A 20208-nucleotide genomic window follows, 5' to 3' on the forward strand; every position below is an offset into this window, starting at 1 on the left:
ACCCGGTGGACTGGTTTGGGCGGGGCTGGCGGGATGGCGGCCTGTGCTTGTGGGAGGGCAGGGAGAGGGTGCGGGCCTCCCGGGGGTCTCCGGTGGCGGCGGCCTCGCCAGGAGGGAGGGGAGAGGGGTGGGAAGTGAGGAAGCAGGAGGCCGAGAGGCGGCCTGAGGAGAAGAGGAGGCCAGGAAGACAGGGCGTGTGAGGCGGCCTTAGGCTGCACAGCTGGGCTCAGGCCCAGCCTCGGCCCGGCCTGGATTCCGCCAAGGCCCTCCCTGTGTGGTGACAGGACATTTATTTTCTCCAGACAGAGAATTACTTAGTTGTAAACGTTTTCAGTTGACAAGCGTGCACGTGCAGTTACTCTGAGGGAGGAGAGAAGAGGTGGAAGAGGAAAGGGAGGATAAAGGGGAAGGAGGAAGAGAACCACTGTCAGTGGGCTTCTGGGAGACCTCAGACTCTCGGGCGGAGCCTGCGGGGCCCGGTGGTATTTTCTATGTGTTGCTGAGGTGGCGCCGAGGCCTTTTGACCGGAGGCTGGCAGGAAGCGGGGCCGGTGGTATTTTCTATGTGTTGCTGAGGTGGCGCCGAGGCCTTTTGACTGGAGGCTGGCAGGAAGCGGTGCCCGGTGGTATTTTCTGCGTGTTATTGTGGTGACGCCGTGGCCTGTTAGCCGGAAGCTGGTAGGAAGCGGTGCCCCGGTGGTATTTTTTTTTCCCCCGGTGGGATTTTTTGCATGTTGCTGAGATGGCGCTGAGGCGAGGCTGGCAGGAACCGGAAGCTGGTAGGAAGCGGGGCCCGGTGGTATTTTCTGCGTGTTACTGAGGTGGCACCGAGGCCTGTTGACCGGAAGCTGGCAGGAAGCGGGGCCCGGTGGTATTTTCTGCGTGTTATTGTGGTGGCGCCGAGGCCTGTTAGCTGGAAGCTGGCAGGAAGCGGGGCCCGGTGGTATTTTCTGCGTGTTGCTGAGGTGGCGCCGAGGCCTGTTAGCCGGAAGCTGGCAGGAAGCGGGGCCCGGTGGTATTTTCTGCGTGTTGCTGAGGTGGCGCCGAGGCCTGTTGGCCGGAAGCTGGCAGGAACCGAGGCCCGGTGGTATTTTCTACGTGTTACTGAGGTGGCACCGAGGCCTGTTGACCGGAAGCTGGCAGGAAGCGGTGCCCCGGTGGTATTTTCTGCGTGTTGCTGAGGTGGCGCCGAGGCCTGTTAGCCGGAAGCTGGCAGGAAGCGGGGCCCGGTGGTATTTTCTACGTGTTGCTGTGGTGGCGCCGAGGCCTGTTAACTGGAGGCTGGCAGGAAGGCGGCAGCATTATAGGGAATTCACTGAACAGACATATTTATTACTAGTTGTTGCTGGCTTATATAAATGAAGATTATATGTGACTAGTCAAGCCGATTACAGTTATCCACGTCAGCATACTTTCTCGAAATCAAGCTAAATGCTGTACATTGATAACTTGAGATGTAGGGACTATACCATTCTAGGCTTCAACAGTTTTTCTTTAGTCGACATAATCTTTCGGATTCATAGAGAAATTATCTTAAGAACTAGTAGAAAAGTCACTTAGAGGTAAAATTTGATGCTCTATGGAAGCAGAAGAAGACCGTGGAAGTGACCTCAGGCTAGAAGAGATCTGGTCCAGTCCCAGTTTTACCTGGTGAGGTTGGTCGGCTGTCTTCGCCCCTGTTTTCATGTCTGTCAGAGATGAGATAGACTCAGATGAGCAATGATATCTGCTTGAACACTGAGACATTGTGAAGGTAGAAGCATCTTAGATGAATCCGGAAACGAGGCGGAAGTGCCAGACACCAGTTTGGCTGACTGTATACAGAGGGAGTGGACGAAAATCAGGGGAATGGTAGGTTAGCCCCAGGTGATGTAGGACTTTGGATGGAATTTGAACTTATTCTGGAGCAATGAGTATGCAAGGACAAGTTTTTGAGATAAGGGAATGCAGTAATTACCATTTTGAAAGTTCAGGGAGTATGGTAATCAGTTTTGAAAGACTGCCCAAACAGCAGTTGGTAGGATGACTTAGAGAAAGGAGAGATTGTGAAGTTTAGGTAAGTGACTGGTAATGAGAGCCTAAATGAACAGTGGCAGTGGGTGGGAAGATTCAAGAGATCTGTGTGTGTAGCTTGGAGTTTGTACTTAAGTTTGGCGTTGCTCAAAATTTTGCAGCTCTTGCCTCCAGGTTATGATGGCAAATCACCTTGTAAAACCTGATACTAGAAATTGCAAGAGACCAAGAGAGTTGGAGGTAATCTCTATGCTCCCAGAGCCTTAATACTTCATTTTATATACTTCTCAAATATCTTCCATTTAAGAAAGTTCTGTTGATAAATGGAATTTAAGTTTTCATATTCCCAGAGCTGGGATTGTCCCAGCAGGAACTATATTGACTCCAGCTGCTTTTTTACTAAGTTTATGGGAAAACCTCCAAGAAACTATCGGGATATTTCTTCGTGGTAATTTGTGTCTAGAGACACAAGTGGGTTCATATCTTTATGATATCTAGGACTTCAAATACTTATTTTGCTATAATAAGTAGGAGTACTGGAGTTGCTGATCTTTTAAAATTAGAACACTATTCTGCCTTTCTTCACTACTGTTTCCACCAATTGATGTTTGCATTTGGGACATTGTTATCTTGCAAAAATTTTCAAGCATTTGGCTATTGTCTAAATGGAAAGTTTGCTATATAGCTATGGAAAAATCTACTGGTTCAAGGTACAGGAAACTTTTTCATCAGGGGGTTAATAACATATTCAAAAAAGTAAAAATAAAATTTAGTATATTGAACCAGGTGCTTGTTGGGACTAAAAGTTTCCTTGGTAATAAAATTTCAAACTAATTAGCATTTAGTTTCAAATATAATTAGCAAATGACAATAGCATATAGTTTCTAGCATGTTTCCTTTTTTTATGAAAGGTGTTTTATTTGCTTTAAAAAATAGAATGTATATATCCTAAGGATCCTGTTAACTTTTTACCTATTTTCTTTTACTTTCTTGTATTAGCCTCAAATGCCAGATAGTCCACAACTGTCCTCTCTTGGAAAATCAGATTCCTCTTTCTCTGAAAGCTCTGGACTATTTGATAAAGATGAATCCCTGGAGAAAGATTTGAATGGTGTTGTATAAAATGCTTATATTTCTATATACTTATTTTTATAATACAGAAGGTTTGCTATATTTCATAACTCAGTGTTTTTTTTAATAGATATGAGCAAGGAAATTAATCTAATGTTGTCTACATATGCAAAGATTTTAAGGTAAGTACTTATATTTTTGAGTCTTTATCTTAGAAGTTTTCTTCAGGAAATTCCATATGGGAACTTTATGTTCAGTGACTACAGAACCTATCCAGTTATTATAATTTTGGAATTTTTAAATTCGACCTCAATTTCTTATAATAATTTAGTTCGTTATTTTCAAAGAATAACCCCAACTTTTTTGTTGTCGTTAGTTCTCACCCAGGGGTATTTTTTCCATTGATTTTTAGAGAGAGTGGAAGAGAGGGAGAGAGGGGAGAGAAATAAGTGAGAAAAAAGAAACATTGATGTGAGAGAGATACATGGATTGGTTGCTTCCCGCATACGCCCTGACAGGCTGGGGGATCTAACCTGCAACCCAGGTACGTGCACTGACCAGGAATCAAACCCTGAGACCCTTCAGTGCATGGGCTGACACTCTAACCACTGAGGACACTGGCAGGAGCCTAACTTTTTCACTAAGTATCCTGTTTTGCTATTACCACTACGAATACTAGGCTGGATATATTTTGGTTTCTAATTAAATGATATAACATTTAAAATTTTATGATAAAACCTCTTTGAGAAAACTACCATTTGGTGAAATTAATGATAAAAATGGAGTGATATTAAAGATAAATATATTTATGAAATATTTAAATATCCATATGTATTTGAAGGATGAATTTTAATATTTTATTGATCTGAGATTATCATGTTTTATAAGGTATTTTTTTATTTATGTATTTATTCATTTTTAAAAGATTTTTTAGAAAGCGAGGAAAGGAGAGGGAGAGAGAGAGAGGGGAATGTCTATGTGAGAGCAAAACATCGATCAACTGCCTCCTGTATGACTCCTACCAGGGATCAAGCCCGAAACCCTGGGCATGTGCCCTGACTGGGAATAGAACTGGCAACCCTTCACTGCATGGGATGGTGCCCAACCAACTGAGCCACACCAGCCAAGGCTGTAAGGTGTTTTTTTAAAAACTACTGGACAGTCATTGTATTTAAATAATGGTTGTGTGGCTGTTAAAATAATGTGTAATCATGTACCATATGTACCAACAATAGATCATAAGTACGACAATGGTCCCATAAAATTCTAATGGAGCAGAATTTCCTGTAAGAAATGAAAGGATATGTGGCTCAGGAGGGAATATTTTTCCTCAGATGGGCCCAGTATCTGTGGGGCTTGGCAATAGATTCCCTGTCACTGACAGAACCTCAATTAAAAAAATGATTCAATCATTTTTTATTGATTAATTATGTGGAGAGAGATAGAGAGAGAGAGAGAGGGAGAGAGAGAGAGAGAGAGAGAGAGAGAGAGCAAGCATAACCTTGAGAGAAACATCGATTTGCTGTTCCACTTAGTTATGTATTCATTGGTGATTCTTGTATGTGCCCTGACTGGGGATCAAACCCATAACCTTGGTGTATGATCTAACCAGCTGAGCTACCAGGCCAGGGCCATGGAACCTCAATTTTGAGTGCACAGATTACATCCCAATCAGTCAGGCACTGGCCTGATTCAGCACAGAGGAGCCTGTTCCCCCTGTTCCAGCGCTACATATTCAGAGGGTGCTATAGTCCTCCCAGATGTAGGTTGATAGTCTTCAGAGTACTTTGCTATAAATTCTTTGTTGGAAACCTAAGATCCTGTAAAATGACACAGTTCTGTGGGAGCCATCTTAAATATTAAGTGCCACTGTCACTTTAGTGAAAGTTTTCTGTGGCAGTATGGAGGCAGCCTATCCCTGTACTTTGGGAATATTTTCAGGTTATAATGATGTAAACATAGATAAACTTTGTCTTCCATCAATTCAATGCCAAAGAGAGTCCTTTATGTCAGAAGAAATCAATGGAACTGAAAATATTGAGTCCTTAGTTCTATATCCTCTCCATATTAAACATGCTCTTTTAAAAAGAGTATCACAAAGTTCCTTAATATGACCACTACTCCAACATGCAGTTGCCATGACTACCCCCTGTGCTCCTGTATCATTCCATCTCGATTTTTTATTCCTGCTGACCCCCAGGCCACCTTTCAGTCCCTCCTGGTAGTCACTATTATGGTGATTTACACCTTGCCAAGCCAGTTTCTCCTTGATAATTTCAGTCAATCCAGCCCACATTCCTGTTCATGGAGTAGCACTGGCAGCTTCCTTGCTCTGTTTCTGATCAGTAGTGGGGAGGGCTTGTGGGACAGTGTTTATAAAGCCTATAGTAGTGAATGCCCTAGGCCTCACATTCACTCACCACCACGCACGAGAGCAACTTTCAGTTCTGTAAACTCCGTTCATGGTAAGTGCTCTATACAGGTGTACCATTTTAAAATATTTTATATGGTATATTTACCTTTTTAATGTTTAGATAAATGCTTACCTTTGTGTTACAATTCCCTATAGTATTCAGTACAGTAATATGCTGTACAGGCTTGTAGAGTAGGAGCAATAGAATATACTGCATAGCCTAGGTGTGTACTAGGCCATCTATTGTCTAGGTTTGTATAAGTGTACTCTGTAATGTTCACACATGATCAAATCACCTGAAGACACATTTCTGCAAACATATCCCTGTCATTAAGTGAAGCATGACTGCATATAGTTTGATATTAGAATTATAATGTATAACGTACACATTCTGCTGTGTCAGGAGAATTTGAGTAGTCAAAAATATTTGTGAGACTAATGTAACTTGTATCAAAGTGTTTGTAAATTACTGAACCTTTCTGATGTTCAAAGCTATTTAAATGAAATAGCTAAAAAATATAGCATAAAAGAGAACATTACTATGATAGTGTTTTTGATGTTATAACTATTTAGTCTAACATTAACCTTTTTTCCCCATTAGTGAGAGAGCAGCAGTAGATGCTTCTTATATCGACGAGATAGAAGGACTCTTCAAAGAAGCCAATACTATTGAAAACTTTCTAGTACAAAAAAGAGAGCTCCTGAGACAGAGATTTACAGTTATTGCAAATACACTACACAGTTAAAAGTTGTGTACTTAAAATAAGCTGATAATTTAAACCCATTATTGTTGTAAGGAAAGAATGACATTTATGCTCTGAAAGCTCTAGAAAATGTATACCTTAAACATAGAAGGGGAAACACCTTGAATTTCTTTTCTAGACTTAAAGGGAGCTTTAAACTGGATATTAATACCTTTTCTTTTGAGGGTCAACTCTTTGGTGTAGTTTATAAAAGTGTAAATTATTTAAATTATTATTGATTCTTTTTTAAAAAAACTCATAGTCTTCAACTTCTAAAAGAGGATGCAATGAGTTAATTTGATAATGTTTAACAATATTGTACTTTTTTGGGGAATATTTTATTTAAGTAGAAGATAGCATTGGAGATAGTTTTAAAATGTTTTTCATAGTTAGTATTATAAAAAAATTAAAACCTAAATGTGATTTGTTCAGTTTCTCAATATGTAGAAAACTATATGTGCTCTTGCTATTTAATATAATAATTTGATTATTTCACTATTAGTTATTATACATGATTAATAAAAGTATTTTGTTTAAAATTATTTTCTTGTGCTAAAATAAAAACCAGAAATAACCAGACCTTATATGAGTTGGCTTTTTTAAAAAGGAAGGGAGAGGGATAGAGAGTTAGAAACATCAATCAGCTGCCTCCTGCACACTCCCTACTGGGGATGTGCCCGCAACCAAGGTACATGCCCTTGACCGGAATCGAACCTGGGACCCTTGAGTCCGCAGGCTGACACTCTATCCACTGAGCCAAACCGGTTAGGGCGAGTTGGCTTTTTTTATACAACCATACTGATGAATTGTACTCAGTAGAAGCATTAGCAGTTGTGTGGTATGGGATAAAATTAGTGATCCAAATGTAAAGAGATTGGGTAAACAACAAGGTGATTGTTGAGTCATTTCAATCCTATTATAATTCAGAAATTGAATTTGGACTAGCAGATCTCTAATACTTATCTAGCTAAAAAAATTTCTCCCTTTATTGGAAGGTACTGCTATGATTTTATTACAAATTCCTAATATGTTATATAATTATATGTCATGACTATATTAATCAGATTTTTAGAAATCATAGCATACATTTTAACATATAGATAATTTAATCTATTGTATATATATTTTGCTGATATAAGCAATCACAAATTTGGACATATTTATAAACAATACCACAAGGAACTTGATATTTTTTAGGTGGTTAGCATTTTTACCTTGCTGCCTTTTAAATGTTAAAATAAAATCTCATTTCATGAAATGACTATTTGAAGGTATATACTTACCATATAGCATAAATACTCATACAAGGAAGGATTAAAAACAGTAAGAACATTTTCTAAAAATATTGTTTCTTATGAAGTGGAAAATTATTAGGTTTCTATAGGGGTACACTAATGGAGGTCAATGAAGTAATAGAAATGGGATTTTTAAATATTAAATGCAGCCAGAAGACTATATTTGAATTGATATGCCTTATCACCTGGATTTTGAGTTATTCTGTTACCTTATAGAGTTCGTGAATGTTCTAAATACAAAGATGACTATACTGGCCCATCATTAGAAGTCTTGAGTTATTTCTTTCCTAAGCATTTATTATTAATGTGAAAGCCAAGGCTAACAGAATGTTTCAGAACAGATTTCATAATATACTTGTTATATCTTGACGGTGTTACCATTGTTCAGCATCTGATTCTTCCCTGTGCAGGTTCAGATTATTGATTTGATTATTTGGTATGATTAAGACTGAAACTGTAAGGACACATATGGAATACCCTAATAAAGAAAAAAACATTAAAAAAAATAAAACTGGGGAAAAAAAAGACTGAACTGGTTTTTAGTGAAAAAATGTGTTTACTGGTCAGAACAAAAGGCAAAAGTTCCTGAATGCCTAATTAAGGCTTTTTTTTTTTTAATCAAATTTTGATGCCTTTGGTACCATCCACATAAACAAGAATAATTATCTCACCTCTGGAGATATGCTATTGTAGGCATACCATTGCCCTTTAATTTACACTTCTAATATTTCAATAAAATTTTGCAAGTTTATACTTTTCACTGATTATAAGCCAAAATATATATTGAATATCTTTGTGCATCATATTGTGCTAGGCACTGTGGGAAATACAGAATAGTTTAAGATACTTTTTTTTCTCCCTTCTGACAATTTTAACCACTCCTTTCTTGAAATACACTTACATACCTTTGCTGGGAAAACATGATATGTAAAAGCTAAAAGTATCTCTGTGGCAGTGGTAGTAACTCCTAGTGGGAGCAAGAGGGTCAGAGGGGTAGGTTTTGAAATGGGTTTTTGTAAAGGAAAAGAAGGAGGATATTTCAGGCAGGGAAAAGTTTGTTCAAAGGCCCAGAAGAACAAAAATGTGGTATATTTAGAGTTATTTTATTGGACTGAGAATTTACAAAGGAGAATAAAGTAGAATAAACTGCTAGAGAGTAGGGATTAAATTTTGTTTCTTGGTATCCTCAATTTGTAGCACAGTATTTGATACATTGGTGCTCAAAAATGTTTGTCAAATTAACAAAATTATGTATGGTTATAACTTTTTAAAAGGACATACCTTCACAGGGCTTTATTTATACTAGATCATGAGAAAATGCTTTGTAAATTGAATACAAAAGAAAAGGAAGAATGAAATGCTAGAAAGGCAGAGAGACAAAGGATTAAAGGTAGGTTGTGGCCAGATTGTAGAGTCCCTTGTTGACAGATTACATTTGGACTTTATTCTGTAAGGAAAGAGGAGATTTGAATCTTTCAGAGAGGAGTGGCTTAATGAAATCCATTCCTGGATCAACTGCTTAATTATAGTTCGAGGACAGATTTGAAAAGGAGAGTTAGGGAGGGAGACCAGTATTTCAAACAGCTGCTTAGTATAGATAGGTTGTTGGGATACTTGTCTTGGAATTGAGCGTAAGAGAGATTGCCTGTGTTTTGAAGCCTTGCCTCTGTCCCCTCCCCCCAACTTTCCCTCCTATTCTGTCAGTGAGCCAGGGACAGTCCAGGAAGTGTATTTTGCCACACTGCTAATGAGTGAGAGGATTTGGAAAACACAGGATCTGCTGCTACTTAACAATATAAAAATATTTTTTCAACTCTTTCTCCGTTTCGTCAGCAATCTTCCATTGCAGTGGGTTTCAGATCTGTGATAGTACATTGGAACCCAGGTAGGAGATTTACCACCCCCTCCTCTTCCTTCCAGCAGGAATGTAGGATTCTGTGCCTTTTCTGAAGAATACTGGCAGCTTCTAAATTTTTCCACTCTTTTTGGAGCAGATACAGGCAGCAAGTGCAGAGCTGGGAGTTAAGACAGAGTCAGGATTTGTTTACTTGTCAGGGAAACAGCCTTTCCATTTGTATGTTTTATATGACATATAGTGACAGGATTCAGGGTTTCAGGCTTCTCTTGAATCTGTAATAGGAAGACTATTCACTATTTAGACCTTTCTCAATTGAAAATCACTGCTATATCCTCTAATGTAAATGTTTTGTTCTTTTATTTGCATTCTGGGGAATCCCTTAAAACCTTTGTTATTGTTTTTCTAGCTTTCTATTATAGCTACTATTGTTACATGCTTTTATTTCTTGAAATTGGCTGATATGGAGCTATGAGAAATATTACTGATGTGCACTATACATTTTAAAATTATTTAATTCAATAATTCAATGCAAGGCAAAGTATTAGGTACAGGGGTGAAGGCAAAACCAAGACCCTATACTGGGGTGGGCAACCCCTGGCACGCGTGCCAAACATGGCACGCCAGTAACTTTCGCTGGCACGCGAAACCCTCTATTATAATTTTCCATTTACAATTTTTGTGAACATTTGAATGACTTAAATGTTAAATTACAAGGAACTGGCAAGACACTTGATGTTATGTTTGGTTACATAAAGGCTCTTGAAAAGAAAACTGGAAGTCTTTAAGAAGAATGTGGATGGTGAGAGATTTAGATATTTCCCAAACCTCAAGAGGCACATCAAAGACCTCCCAAAAGATGACAGAACAGACTGTCAAAGCCTTCAAAAGCTGTTTTTAAACATCATCGAGTCAACTATTGAGCAGTTCTTCTCAAGATTTGTGAAATTCAGAAAACTGGAAGAGACAGCAAAATTCATGAGGTTTCCAAACAGCATGAAACTGGAGGAACTAAACTTAACAAATGTTTTCATGGATAGACATGGCTGACTTTGAAATGCAGTTGATTGAATTTCAGAGTAGCTCAATTTGGAAGCAGAAATTTATTGACCTTAGAGTTGACTTGGAAAACATTGAAAAAAAGCGATTAGAGACAGGAGTACCAGAGAGAAGTGTTGAAAACGAACTATTGAGGACTTGGAATGCCATTCCAGAAATTTTTTTCTGTTTCAAAAACTTTGCAACAGCATTGCTCTCCATGTTTTCGTCCACATACGCTTGTGAATCTTTGTTCTCAGTGATGAAGTTTGTTAAGTCTTGTAATAGGAGTAGCCTGACGGATGAAAGTAGTAGCTCGTGCATATCTCTGAAGGTCACGAAATATAAACCTGATATAAAATCTCTGTCATCAGTGATGCAGCAGCAAAAGTCCCACTGACAATATCAAACAGAGTCAGAAAGTTTTCTGTCGGACTATCAGTGTCCATGTATACATTAAAAAATAAATGTATTTTTCATCATCATATACTGTGTTTTTGTCACTCGAATGAATTTTATTTCTTCAAGGTTCTTCACATACGTACACCTTAAGTGATATCAAGTAGGCGTAACATGTTCTCAAAAAATTAGGGTTGGCACGCAGAAGAATTTTGAGTCAGCGATTTTGCTGGTTTTGGCATGCACTCACAAAAAGGTTGCCCACCCCTGCCCTATACTCAAGGAGTACTGGTAGTAGAGGTTATAAAGTATGTTCATCTTTATTGCACAGAACAGGATACAATAGGTGCCATAAGAGCTAAAACAGATGGGATGTGAGGTCAGACTAAGGAGAATCAGTTCTTGCTATAGGAAATAAGAATGTTGTGTTTATAAAACAGGTGACATGGGCACTGGATCATGAAGGATGAGTAAGGCAAGTGAATTTCACCTGAAGGATATGGGAAATACCCTAGGTGAAGAGAAGGGTACAGTTATGATGAGAAGAGAATGGGGAATGGTCCAGATTGGCTGGGGTGGAAGGCATTAGTGAGAGGCAGAACTGGACAGGTAGGTTGCTGTGAGACTATACAGTGCCTTCATCACAGTTTAGACTTTACTTGGTAGAGGAGTCATTTGTGAAAGTTTTATGGAGCAATATGTGTTATAATAAAATCTATTTCGGAAGATTAATTTAAGTAGCAGTGCTTCCCAACATATCACAGCACACAGAAAATGATAAAATTTTCCTCACACTAGTGTAAATTGGATGGGAACTGCTTAGAGCAGGAGGCTACTGGCCTGGGGACTTGGGCCATCCCAATGGCTAAAGCAGCGGTTCTCAACCTGTGGGTCGCGACCCCTTTGGCAGTTGAACGATCCTTTCACAGGGGTCGCCTAAGACCATCCTGCATATCAGATATTTACATTACGATTCATGACAGTAGCAACATTACAGTTATGAAGTAGCAATGAAAATAATTTTGTGGTTGGGTCACAACATGAGGAACTGTATTTAAAAGGCCAGAAGGTTGAGAACCACTGGTCTAAAGGGATCAAAAGGCCCACACTAGGAAGCTCTGGTTTAGAAGATAGCTTCCTTATCTAGTTTCTCCTTTCAAGTAGGAGGCTGTGATAATATCCACCTAACAGGTGTGAGGTCCTAAATTAGGACAGTAGAGAAAGGAAGTGACTGATAGGCAAGAAGAGTTGAAGCATCAGTGCTTATGAAGACAGGTTCAAGCCAGAAGAAAAATGTGTGAGGTTGCCCATGATGGGTGGACTGGTAAAAATTTTTGTGAAAGATTTGCTTCATGCACCTTGCAAACTTCTGAACCCTAGTAATTTATACTGACTACCCTATATCATCCCCTTAGCATCCTCTTTTTAGCCCTATGTGGTTATAGTCAGCAGAATTTAACCACTTAGTGAATGTGAAAAGGAATCCAAGGCCCACAGAGAGTTTGCAGCTAGGTGATTTAGCAGATGGGAAATTGATTTGGTAGGAGGAAAGTGAAGAATTCTCTTTTGACATGTTGGGCCACTTGCAAAAAGTAATTGGTAAAATTAAGGGTCTAGATGAGACTTCCAAGGAAGACTGGTGAGATTAAAGAGTAAAGGTCCAAGATCAGACCTTAGGAATACATTAATGGGGTGATAAGGGGAAGAGGAGCTAATGAAGGGAATTAACATTTGAAAATTAGGACTGTCATTATATTTGGTTATGATTATAGACATGAATGGGAGGTATTATTTTCCATTTATCCCCATTATCCTTGTTTAGCATTAAAAATCCTATGGTTCAGAGTGATGAGTAACTTGTCCAAAGTGTCAGCTAGTGATAATAAAGCTGGCATAAAGCAAACAAGAGGAAACAGGAATGTTTGAAAAGTGCAATGTCTGGGAAGGCAACAGTTTAGAAAGGGGTTCATGGAGGTGTTGACCACAATAGCAAGTACCATAGCAAGTTTGAAGAGCATGCTATAGAGTACAGAACATATAGACATTTAATATTTTCTAAAACATAAAATGTTTTAAATTCATGAATCTCTATTCAGACAAATGCCCTATCAGGGTATTCAATTTAATTCTACTTAAATACTAGGAGTAAAATACCTGACCTCAGGGAATTTATTTTAATCTAGGAGGAGAATAAGACAAGTATACATATATTAATAAAAATAGAAAGACAAATACTTGAGGGTTTCTTCTAACTTTTCAAAGCATCCTCTTTATACCTCTAATTTTGTGGTTCTCAAAACCACAGAAATTATTTCGCTTACGCTACCCCAGAAATTCTGATTTGTTAGGTCCAAAGTGGAGTCCATGAATCTGCATGTTAGCCATAGAACCAGATATTTCTGTTTCAAATAGTCCTCAGATTATACTTTGAGAAATAGTGTTCAAACAAAACACTGATTACAGTGTAAATGACCTCTTTGTATGTCTGTTTACTAGGTGGTGAGTTCCTTTACATCAGGGCTCTAGTACTTTTTTATCTCTCAGCAGTGCCCAACACTTTGTTGATTGATCATTAAAAGTTACATGAATAGCCCTGGTCAGGTTGGCTTAGTTGGTTGGAACATTGCCCTGTACACCAAAGATTGTGGGTTTGATTCCCAGTCAGGGCACATACCTGGGTTGTGGGTTCCATCCCTGGTCGGGGCAACTGATGTTTCTCTCTCTCTTTCCCTCCTTTCCTTCCTCTCTCTCTAAAAATCAATGAAACATCCTGGGGTAAGGCTTAAAAAAAAAGCTACATGAATAATAGCTAACTTTTTTTTAATATTTACAATTTCTAAAACTTTACATAACCTAATTCATTTATTATTTGTATCCTTAGGAGCAATAAGAATTATTATTATTCCCATCTTAGAAAGGAGGGAATAGCACAGAGAGGTTAATTATCTAGCTCAAGGCTATTTATTTGGAAAATGATAGGCTAAGATTTGAACCCAAGCATTCTGGAGCCAGGCAGAGGCTGGGTCCACACTCAAGTATTAAAATATGCTGCTTTTTTTTTTAAAGTGGTATTTAAAAATAGGCTTTGAGCAATAGATGAAATTTCCTTAGGGATAGATTATCGGGAAGGGCATTCAGGGTAAAAGTAAATTTTATTTTGGAAATCAGGAACCAGTCGGGTTTAACTGAATTGTTACATATGGCAAAGCAGGTTTCATGTGCTTTAAACTAATTTTTAAAAATTCTTTATTGATTAAAGTATTACATATGTCTCCTTTTCCCCCCACTGCCCTTTCCCCAGCCACTCCCACCCCCCAGCACATGTCCTCACCCCCCTAGGTCTGTGTCCATTGGTTATGCTTATATGCATGCATATAAATCCTTTGGTTGATCTCTTACCCGGTCCCCTCAGCTTCCCCTGCCTTCCCTCTGAGATTTGACTGTCTGTTTGATGCTTCTCTGTCTCTGGATCTATTTTTGTTCATCAGTTTATGTTGTTCATTATATTCCACAAATGAGTGAGACCATGTGATATTTATCTTTCTTCTACTGGCTTATTTCACTTAGCATAGTGCTCTCTAGGTCCATCCATGCTGATGCAAATGGTAAGAGTTCCTTCTTTTTTACAGCAGTATAGTATTCCATTGTGTAGATGTACCACTGTTTTTAATCCACTCATCTGCTGATGGGCACTTAGGCTGTTTCCAAATCTTAGCTAGTGTAAATTGTGCTGCTATGAACATAGGGGTACATATATCCTTTCTGATAGGTGTTTCTGTAAACTAAATTTTTGAACGATTTGAAAGAAATGGGATAATAGATATAATACTGCAAAAGAGTTTGCTAAAAGAATGCAAATCTCACTTCAGAGGAATAGTGTCTCTATGTATATTCTAGTTTAGATTTTTATATTACTATTTCAGTTTCATGAAATAAAATAAAGGACTGTGTTTTAAAGTACCTAGTTAGTTATATATTTGGCCACCCCTCTGTGTGAGGCAATGCTGCCTTGTGAACACTAAGTAAATATGAAATAATAGGAACAATTTTCAGCTCTTTGTTATATATTAATGATTTTTTCTTGTGGTTTATGAACTTCAGGTAATTTTAGACCAGGTATCACTGCACAGTTTGGTTTATGACACCCTTCTCCTAGAAAATGCCATGTACATTTATGTGTACATCAAAATAGAAGAAATTAAATTGTAGATCCTACTAAATGCTCCATAAATCCCTATGAATTTTTTGGGATCGCATTCTGATGTATATAAAGTACTGAGGTCAATGTAATTATGATAATATTGAATAGTGGTCATTTTTATCATTATAATGAGGGTGCTATTAGTCCATCTTGGGTTAGATTCCACCTTGTGAAAAGATGAGCATTGTTCAACTATGAGAAATGATAATAATTAAAGTCCTGAGTTAATTCTCAAGCAGATTTGTACTACAAGAATACAAAAAAGATTGTCAAAAAATGGTGAATCAAAGAATTCAACTGAGAATGAGGAAGGAGAGGGAGGGATTTGGAGACTATATTTGGTGTTGGTTTTACATTTCCCTGACCAGGAGGGAGAAATAGGCATGTTTATAGAAGATTGGTAAATATTTGTTGTGCTTTCGATGTTCTCTTCACAGTTTTGAAGAAGTACATGGACAACAGTCACCAGACAAAAGCTGTTTCCTGTAAGCAGGAGGGTCTTCCCTGTATTGCGCCCCTAATAGCCACGGTGGAGGAGACTCCACAGACCATCTCCGCCCAAGTCCGAGGACATTTCCCCAAGTGGCTCAATGGCTCTCTACTTCGAATTGGACCTGGGAAGTTTGAGTTTGGGAAGGACAAGTAAGCCTTGGTTTTTGGAAGAGTTTGGATTTCTTAGCATGAACTTGTTTTATGGAATATGCATTAATATCTGCTTCCTCTCTGAGGCTAACATTGCCATGGAATCTCTTCGGCTCCAGAAGAGGAAACTAGCCTATAGGAAAAGAAATGGAGACTTACTTCTGTTTAAAATGTTGACATTTTTACTCAGTAGGTATAACGAATTTGAAGTTCTCTGAAGGTTTATGCCAAAAGAGAAGTGTCAGAACTGTCTGTGCTGAGCTCTACTTCACCACAAGTTCCTGAAGGAAGGGGCAGTGTCTTCACTTCAGAAGTGCCCTCACAAATGCCTCCCAGACACGTTGGCTCTTTCAGTTCCTCAAATCGGGCATGTTTATTTTCGCTCAGGGTCTTTGCTTTGGCTAGGCCATCTCTCTTCCAAAGTCTGATTCTTATCATTCAGATATCAGCTCAGATTTCATGGCCTTTGAGCCTTCCCTGATTTCCCAATCTAAAAAGGCTGTTTTTTATTATATAACTTATAACATAATAGGTATTTTAATTCTTTGCTTAGCACTACCAGTGTTGTTTTTGTTTATTATTGTTTGTTTCTCCACTAGAAAGTAAGTTCCATGAGGGTAGAAACTTTTTCTTGTTCACCCCATATGCCCAATATCTAGGGTAGTGCCCTGCACTTAAATAGCTCTCAATAAATATCCTATATAATAAAGAGGTAATATGCAAATTAACCTTCACGCCCTCACAAGATGGCTGCCTATGACCAGGCTGGCAGGGGGGTTAGTGAGGGACAACCAAACGACTGAACAAGCAGGCTGTGTGGGCGACCAGGCCAGCAGGAGGGTTAGTGAGGGGTGACCAGGCCAGCAGGAGGGGCAGTTGAGGGTGACCAGGCTGGCATGGGGGCAGTTAGGGGTGATCAGGCCAGAAGGGGGAGCAGTTAGGGTCGACCAGGCAGGCAAGCAGGTGAGCGATTAGGAGCCAGAGTCCAGGATGAGAGGGATCCCAGATTGGAGAGGGTGCAGGCTGGGCTGAGGGGACAGGCCTCTAGCATATATATATATATATCCTATATAATAAAAGGGTAATATGCAAATAGACCGAACAGCAGAACTGAACAACCAATCAAAGTGTAATATGCTAATGATATGCTAAGGCTGTTCAACTGCTCACTATGACATGCACTGATAACCAGGGGGCAGACAGTCAACTGGTTGACCAGTCGCTATGATGTGCACTGACCACCAGGGGGCAGATGCTCCAACTGGTAGGTTAGCTTGCTTGGAATGACTTCAAGATCCATGATGAAGATAGTCAAGTCCAGTTCCTTTACCATCCCCACAGCAATGACTGTCCCTCTCTGTGACGCTACAACAATGCCACATAGTGAGGCTGTATCCTGGAACTTACTGCACAGAGCCCTGCCCTTGAAATCTTGAACTCTGAAAGTTTACTCTCTGCTTAACACCCCAATCTCCACACTCCTCCATTCCCATTAAACTTATGTTGAGGAGCATCAAGTTCTCTACTCTTTTCTGTCCTCTCAGTTTATCAGCTCTCCTTAATTTCTTCTATCTGGTGCAGATTTCACAATCAGTCACTTCAAATGTACTCTCACCACCATCCTCACTTCCTGGTGATCGCTGTATTTCCTCTGACCAATTCCAGTCCTAGGTTAGCCCATACTGGTTTCCTCCACTCACCCCCCAGGTCTGCTGAGACCTTCTAGAGCAGCGGTTCTCAACCTGTGGGTCGCGACCCCTTTGGGGGTCGAACGACCATTTCACAGGGGTTGCCTAAGACCATCAGAAAACACATATATAATTACATACTGTTTTTGTGATTAATCACTTTGCTTTAATTATGTTCAATTTGGTCAATGAAAATACATCCTGCATATCAGATATTTACATTATGATTCATAACAGTAGCAAAATTACAGTTATGAAGTATCAACGAAAATAACTTTATGATTGGGGGTAACCACAACATGAGGAACTGTATTAAAGGGTCGCGGCATTAGGAAGGTTGAGAACCACTGTTCTAGAGGAAATCACATAGCCTTGCTGATTGATTCAGTGACACAATTGTGATTTCCAGCCCTGTTGAGTCCTTGGTGCCATCATTGTTCTTTCCAGTCTCCCACAGGGTTCCTTTCTAGAAGCCTCCTCCTGTTCCTTTCACTCTCAGCAGATAAACTGCCTACTTCATAATGAATGAAGGGGCATTTATTTAGATTTTGGGCTCCTTCAACTTCCTTCTTCCCCCCCTCAACATTCCCCAGGTCTGTACCTATTTGTAGGTATGTATTCCTGCCTCCTCACAATCAGAGCAGGATCTTCCTCTCCCCTGGAACCTTGCTGCATCGTTCACACCCCTCCCCTTGTATCTGTTCCTCCTTCACTAACCCCACACCCCAGCCAACAAGTTTCCTGTCATCCTAAAACACCCTCATTCTTTATTCACCTTCCTCTCTAGCTACCTTTTATCCTCCCCTCACTGCTGGTTATATGCTCTCTGAGGTCTTCTCAGTTCATTGACATCTGACTTTTAACCCCACCACGCTACAGCATCTGTTCTCAAAGGTTATCAAAAACCTGTTAATTATTAAATGAAATGGGCTTCTTAGTCCTTAGCTGGACTGTTTACAGCATTTGACCTAACTGACCACCTGTCTTAAAATTCTCTCATCCCTGGATTCCCATATTTCCTCTACCTGCTGGTTACATGTCCTAGAATCATTTTTTGTTGTTGCTCAATTCACTTCACTTGTTTCTTTAGTGTTGCTATATCCCATCCTCTGCACTGAATATTCACTTCTTTTCTCTCATTGTATGCTTTCTTTGGTATTGTAGAAATACTAAATTATTTGGAGTTTGGTGCAGTGGGTTCAAATCCCATTTCACCAGTTATCCGTGCTATGACCTTGAGTAAGGTTTCCCATATGGAAAATGGGGATTAATATCAATTTTAATGGCTGGGTATGAAGAGTAAAGGAGACAGGCATGTATAAAGTCTCTTTTAGTAGCTGACAAAAATTGCCACTTAATACATTGTTAATCTCTTCTTTCCCTTCCGTGCTGTCTCCTCACTCCCTTTCCTGCCAAATAACTTCTCATAGTTCACTTGTAAGCCCAGGATTTGGAGTCAGCATCGAGTTCAGATTCTTCTTCTGACAGTTAGCAGTCTTGTGACTGGGGTTTTGTTGTTCTGAACCTTGGTTTCCATGTGTGTAATATGAGAAAGATAGTTTCTCGCAGGATTAATGTGTGCGTGTGTGTGTGTGTGTGTGTGTGTGTGTGTGTGTGTGTGTGTGTGAGAGAGAGAGAGAGAGAGAGAGAGAGAGAGAGAGCTAATAAACAAATGAAAAGATGTGAAGTCCTTAGCACAGTTCTGGTGTGTAGTCAGTGCTCAGTAGATGGTAGTTATTATGTCTCACACCTATGGCTATACCTACCACACATACATACTCTCAAACATGTACCTCCCACCTCGCTCCCATCTCTTGTGCTCTAGACATGGATTTTGCCTTTTTTATGTTTTACAAAGAGCTCAGATTCTTATTCAAAACCAAACTATTTCTTTTTCCCAATACTTGCTCTTCACATATTCCCTTTCTCAGTTAAGGTAGTGTCATCAGCCAGTCATTCAGGCATGACTTTTTGGAGCCTCTCTTTTTGTCACTGCCCACATCCTATCATTCCCTCTGATTTGTTTCTGGAATTTGTGCTTTTCTAACTAGGCTGCTTCAATTCAGGCTCCCATCTTCTCTAACGGGAATTGTTGCCTCGTCTCCTCATTGGTTTCTTTAGATCTGGATGCTCCTCTTTCTACCCCATGTTCTCCTCAGTGTCCAGAGTGACTTTTCTAAGATGCGAGTCTCACAGTTTCACTCTCCTGTTTCAAAGCTCCAGGCTTTCCTGCTGAAGATCTTAAGCCCTAAGTCTAAGTGCTGGTAGGTCTTGTGCTGACCTATTTCTCCACCCTCATTGCCTGCCACTGATGGCTCTGCCCACACACTTTCTCTTGCTGCTTTTAAGATTCTCTCTTTGTCTTTCGCTCGTGGCATTTTAATTATGATGTGTCTTGGTGTGCTCCTCTTTGGATTCCTTTTGTTTGAGGTTCTCTGTGCTTCCTGGACTTGTAAGTCTATTTCTTTCACCAGGTAGGGGAAATTTTCTGTCATTATTTCTTCAAATAGGTTTTCAATATCTTGCTTTCTCTCTTTCAATATCTTCTCTCTCTTCTTCTGGCACCCCCATAATTCGGATGTTGGTACGCTTGATGTTGTCCCAGAGGCTCCTTACACTATCTTCATCATTTTGGATTCTTTTTTCTTTTTGCTTTTCCGGTTGGGTATTTTTTGCTTCTTCGTATTTCAAATCTTTGACTTGATTCTTGGGATCCTCTTGTCTGCTGTTGGATCTCTGTATAGTATTCTTTATTTCCTAGTTGGTCTTTCATAACCTCGAGGTTCTCACTAGATTTCTTGAGGGTCTCACTAAATTTATCGGCGGTTTCTAGAAAATTCTTGAAGAAGAG

At 39.5% G+C, this 20208-nt stretch overlaps 2 protein-coding genes across 7 annotated transcripts in view; both read left to right on the plus strand.

Annotated features, from left to right (window-relative positions):
* Positions 1–6609, plus strand: part of TEX12 (testis expressed 12) — a 7833-nt gene extending 1224 nt beyond the window's left edge. For 3 of the 6 annotated variants that reach the window (XM_005856855.2, XM_014539651.1, XM_014539659.1), the window contains 3 exons: positions 3012–3123; positions 3199–3265; positions 6098–6609. In XM_005856855.2, the coding sequence (XP_005856917.1) occupies positions 3012–3123; positions 3199–3265; positions 6098–6242 (324 nt within the window). In that variant the 3' untranslated portion in view covers positions 6243–6609. Of the gene's footprint in view, positions 1–576; positions 2056–2173; positions 2253–3011; positions 3124–3198; positions 3266–6097 lie in introns of those variants that run through there. The other 3 variants (XM_005856857.2, XM_014539679.1, XM_014539655.1) reach the window with 3 other exon arrangements.
* An 8855-nt stretch (positions 6610–15464) lies between these two features.
* The window catches only part of BCO2 (beta-carotene oxygenase 2), a 38603-nt gene continuing 33859 nt past the window's right edge, over positions 15465–20208 (plus strand). The window contains exon 1 of the mRNA XM_014539691.1: positions 15465–15669. Within this exon, the coding sequence (XP_014395177.1) occupies positions 15479–15669 (191 nt within the window). The 5' untranslated portion in view covers positions 15465–15478. The remainder of the gene's footprint in view (positions 15670–20208) is intronic.

The sequence above is a fragment of the Myotis brandtii genome, unplaced genomic scaffold (assembly GCF_000412655.1).
Source record: "Myotis brandtii unplaced genomic scaffold, ASM41265v1 scaffold105, whole genome shotgun sequence".
Classification (NCBI taxonomy): domain Eukaryota; kingdom Metazoa; phylum Chordata; class Mammalia; order Chiroptera; family Vespertilionidae; genus Myotis; species Myotis brandtii.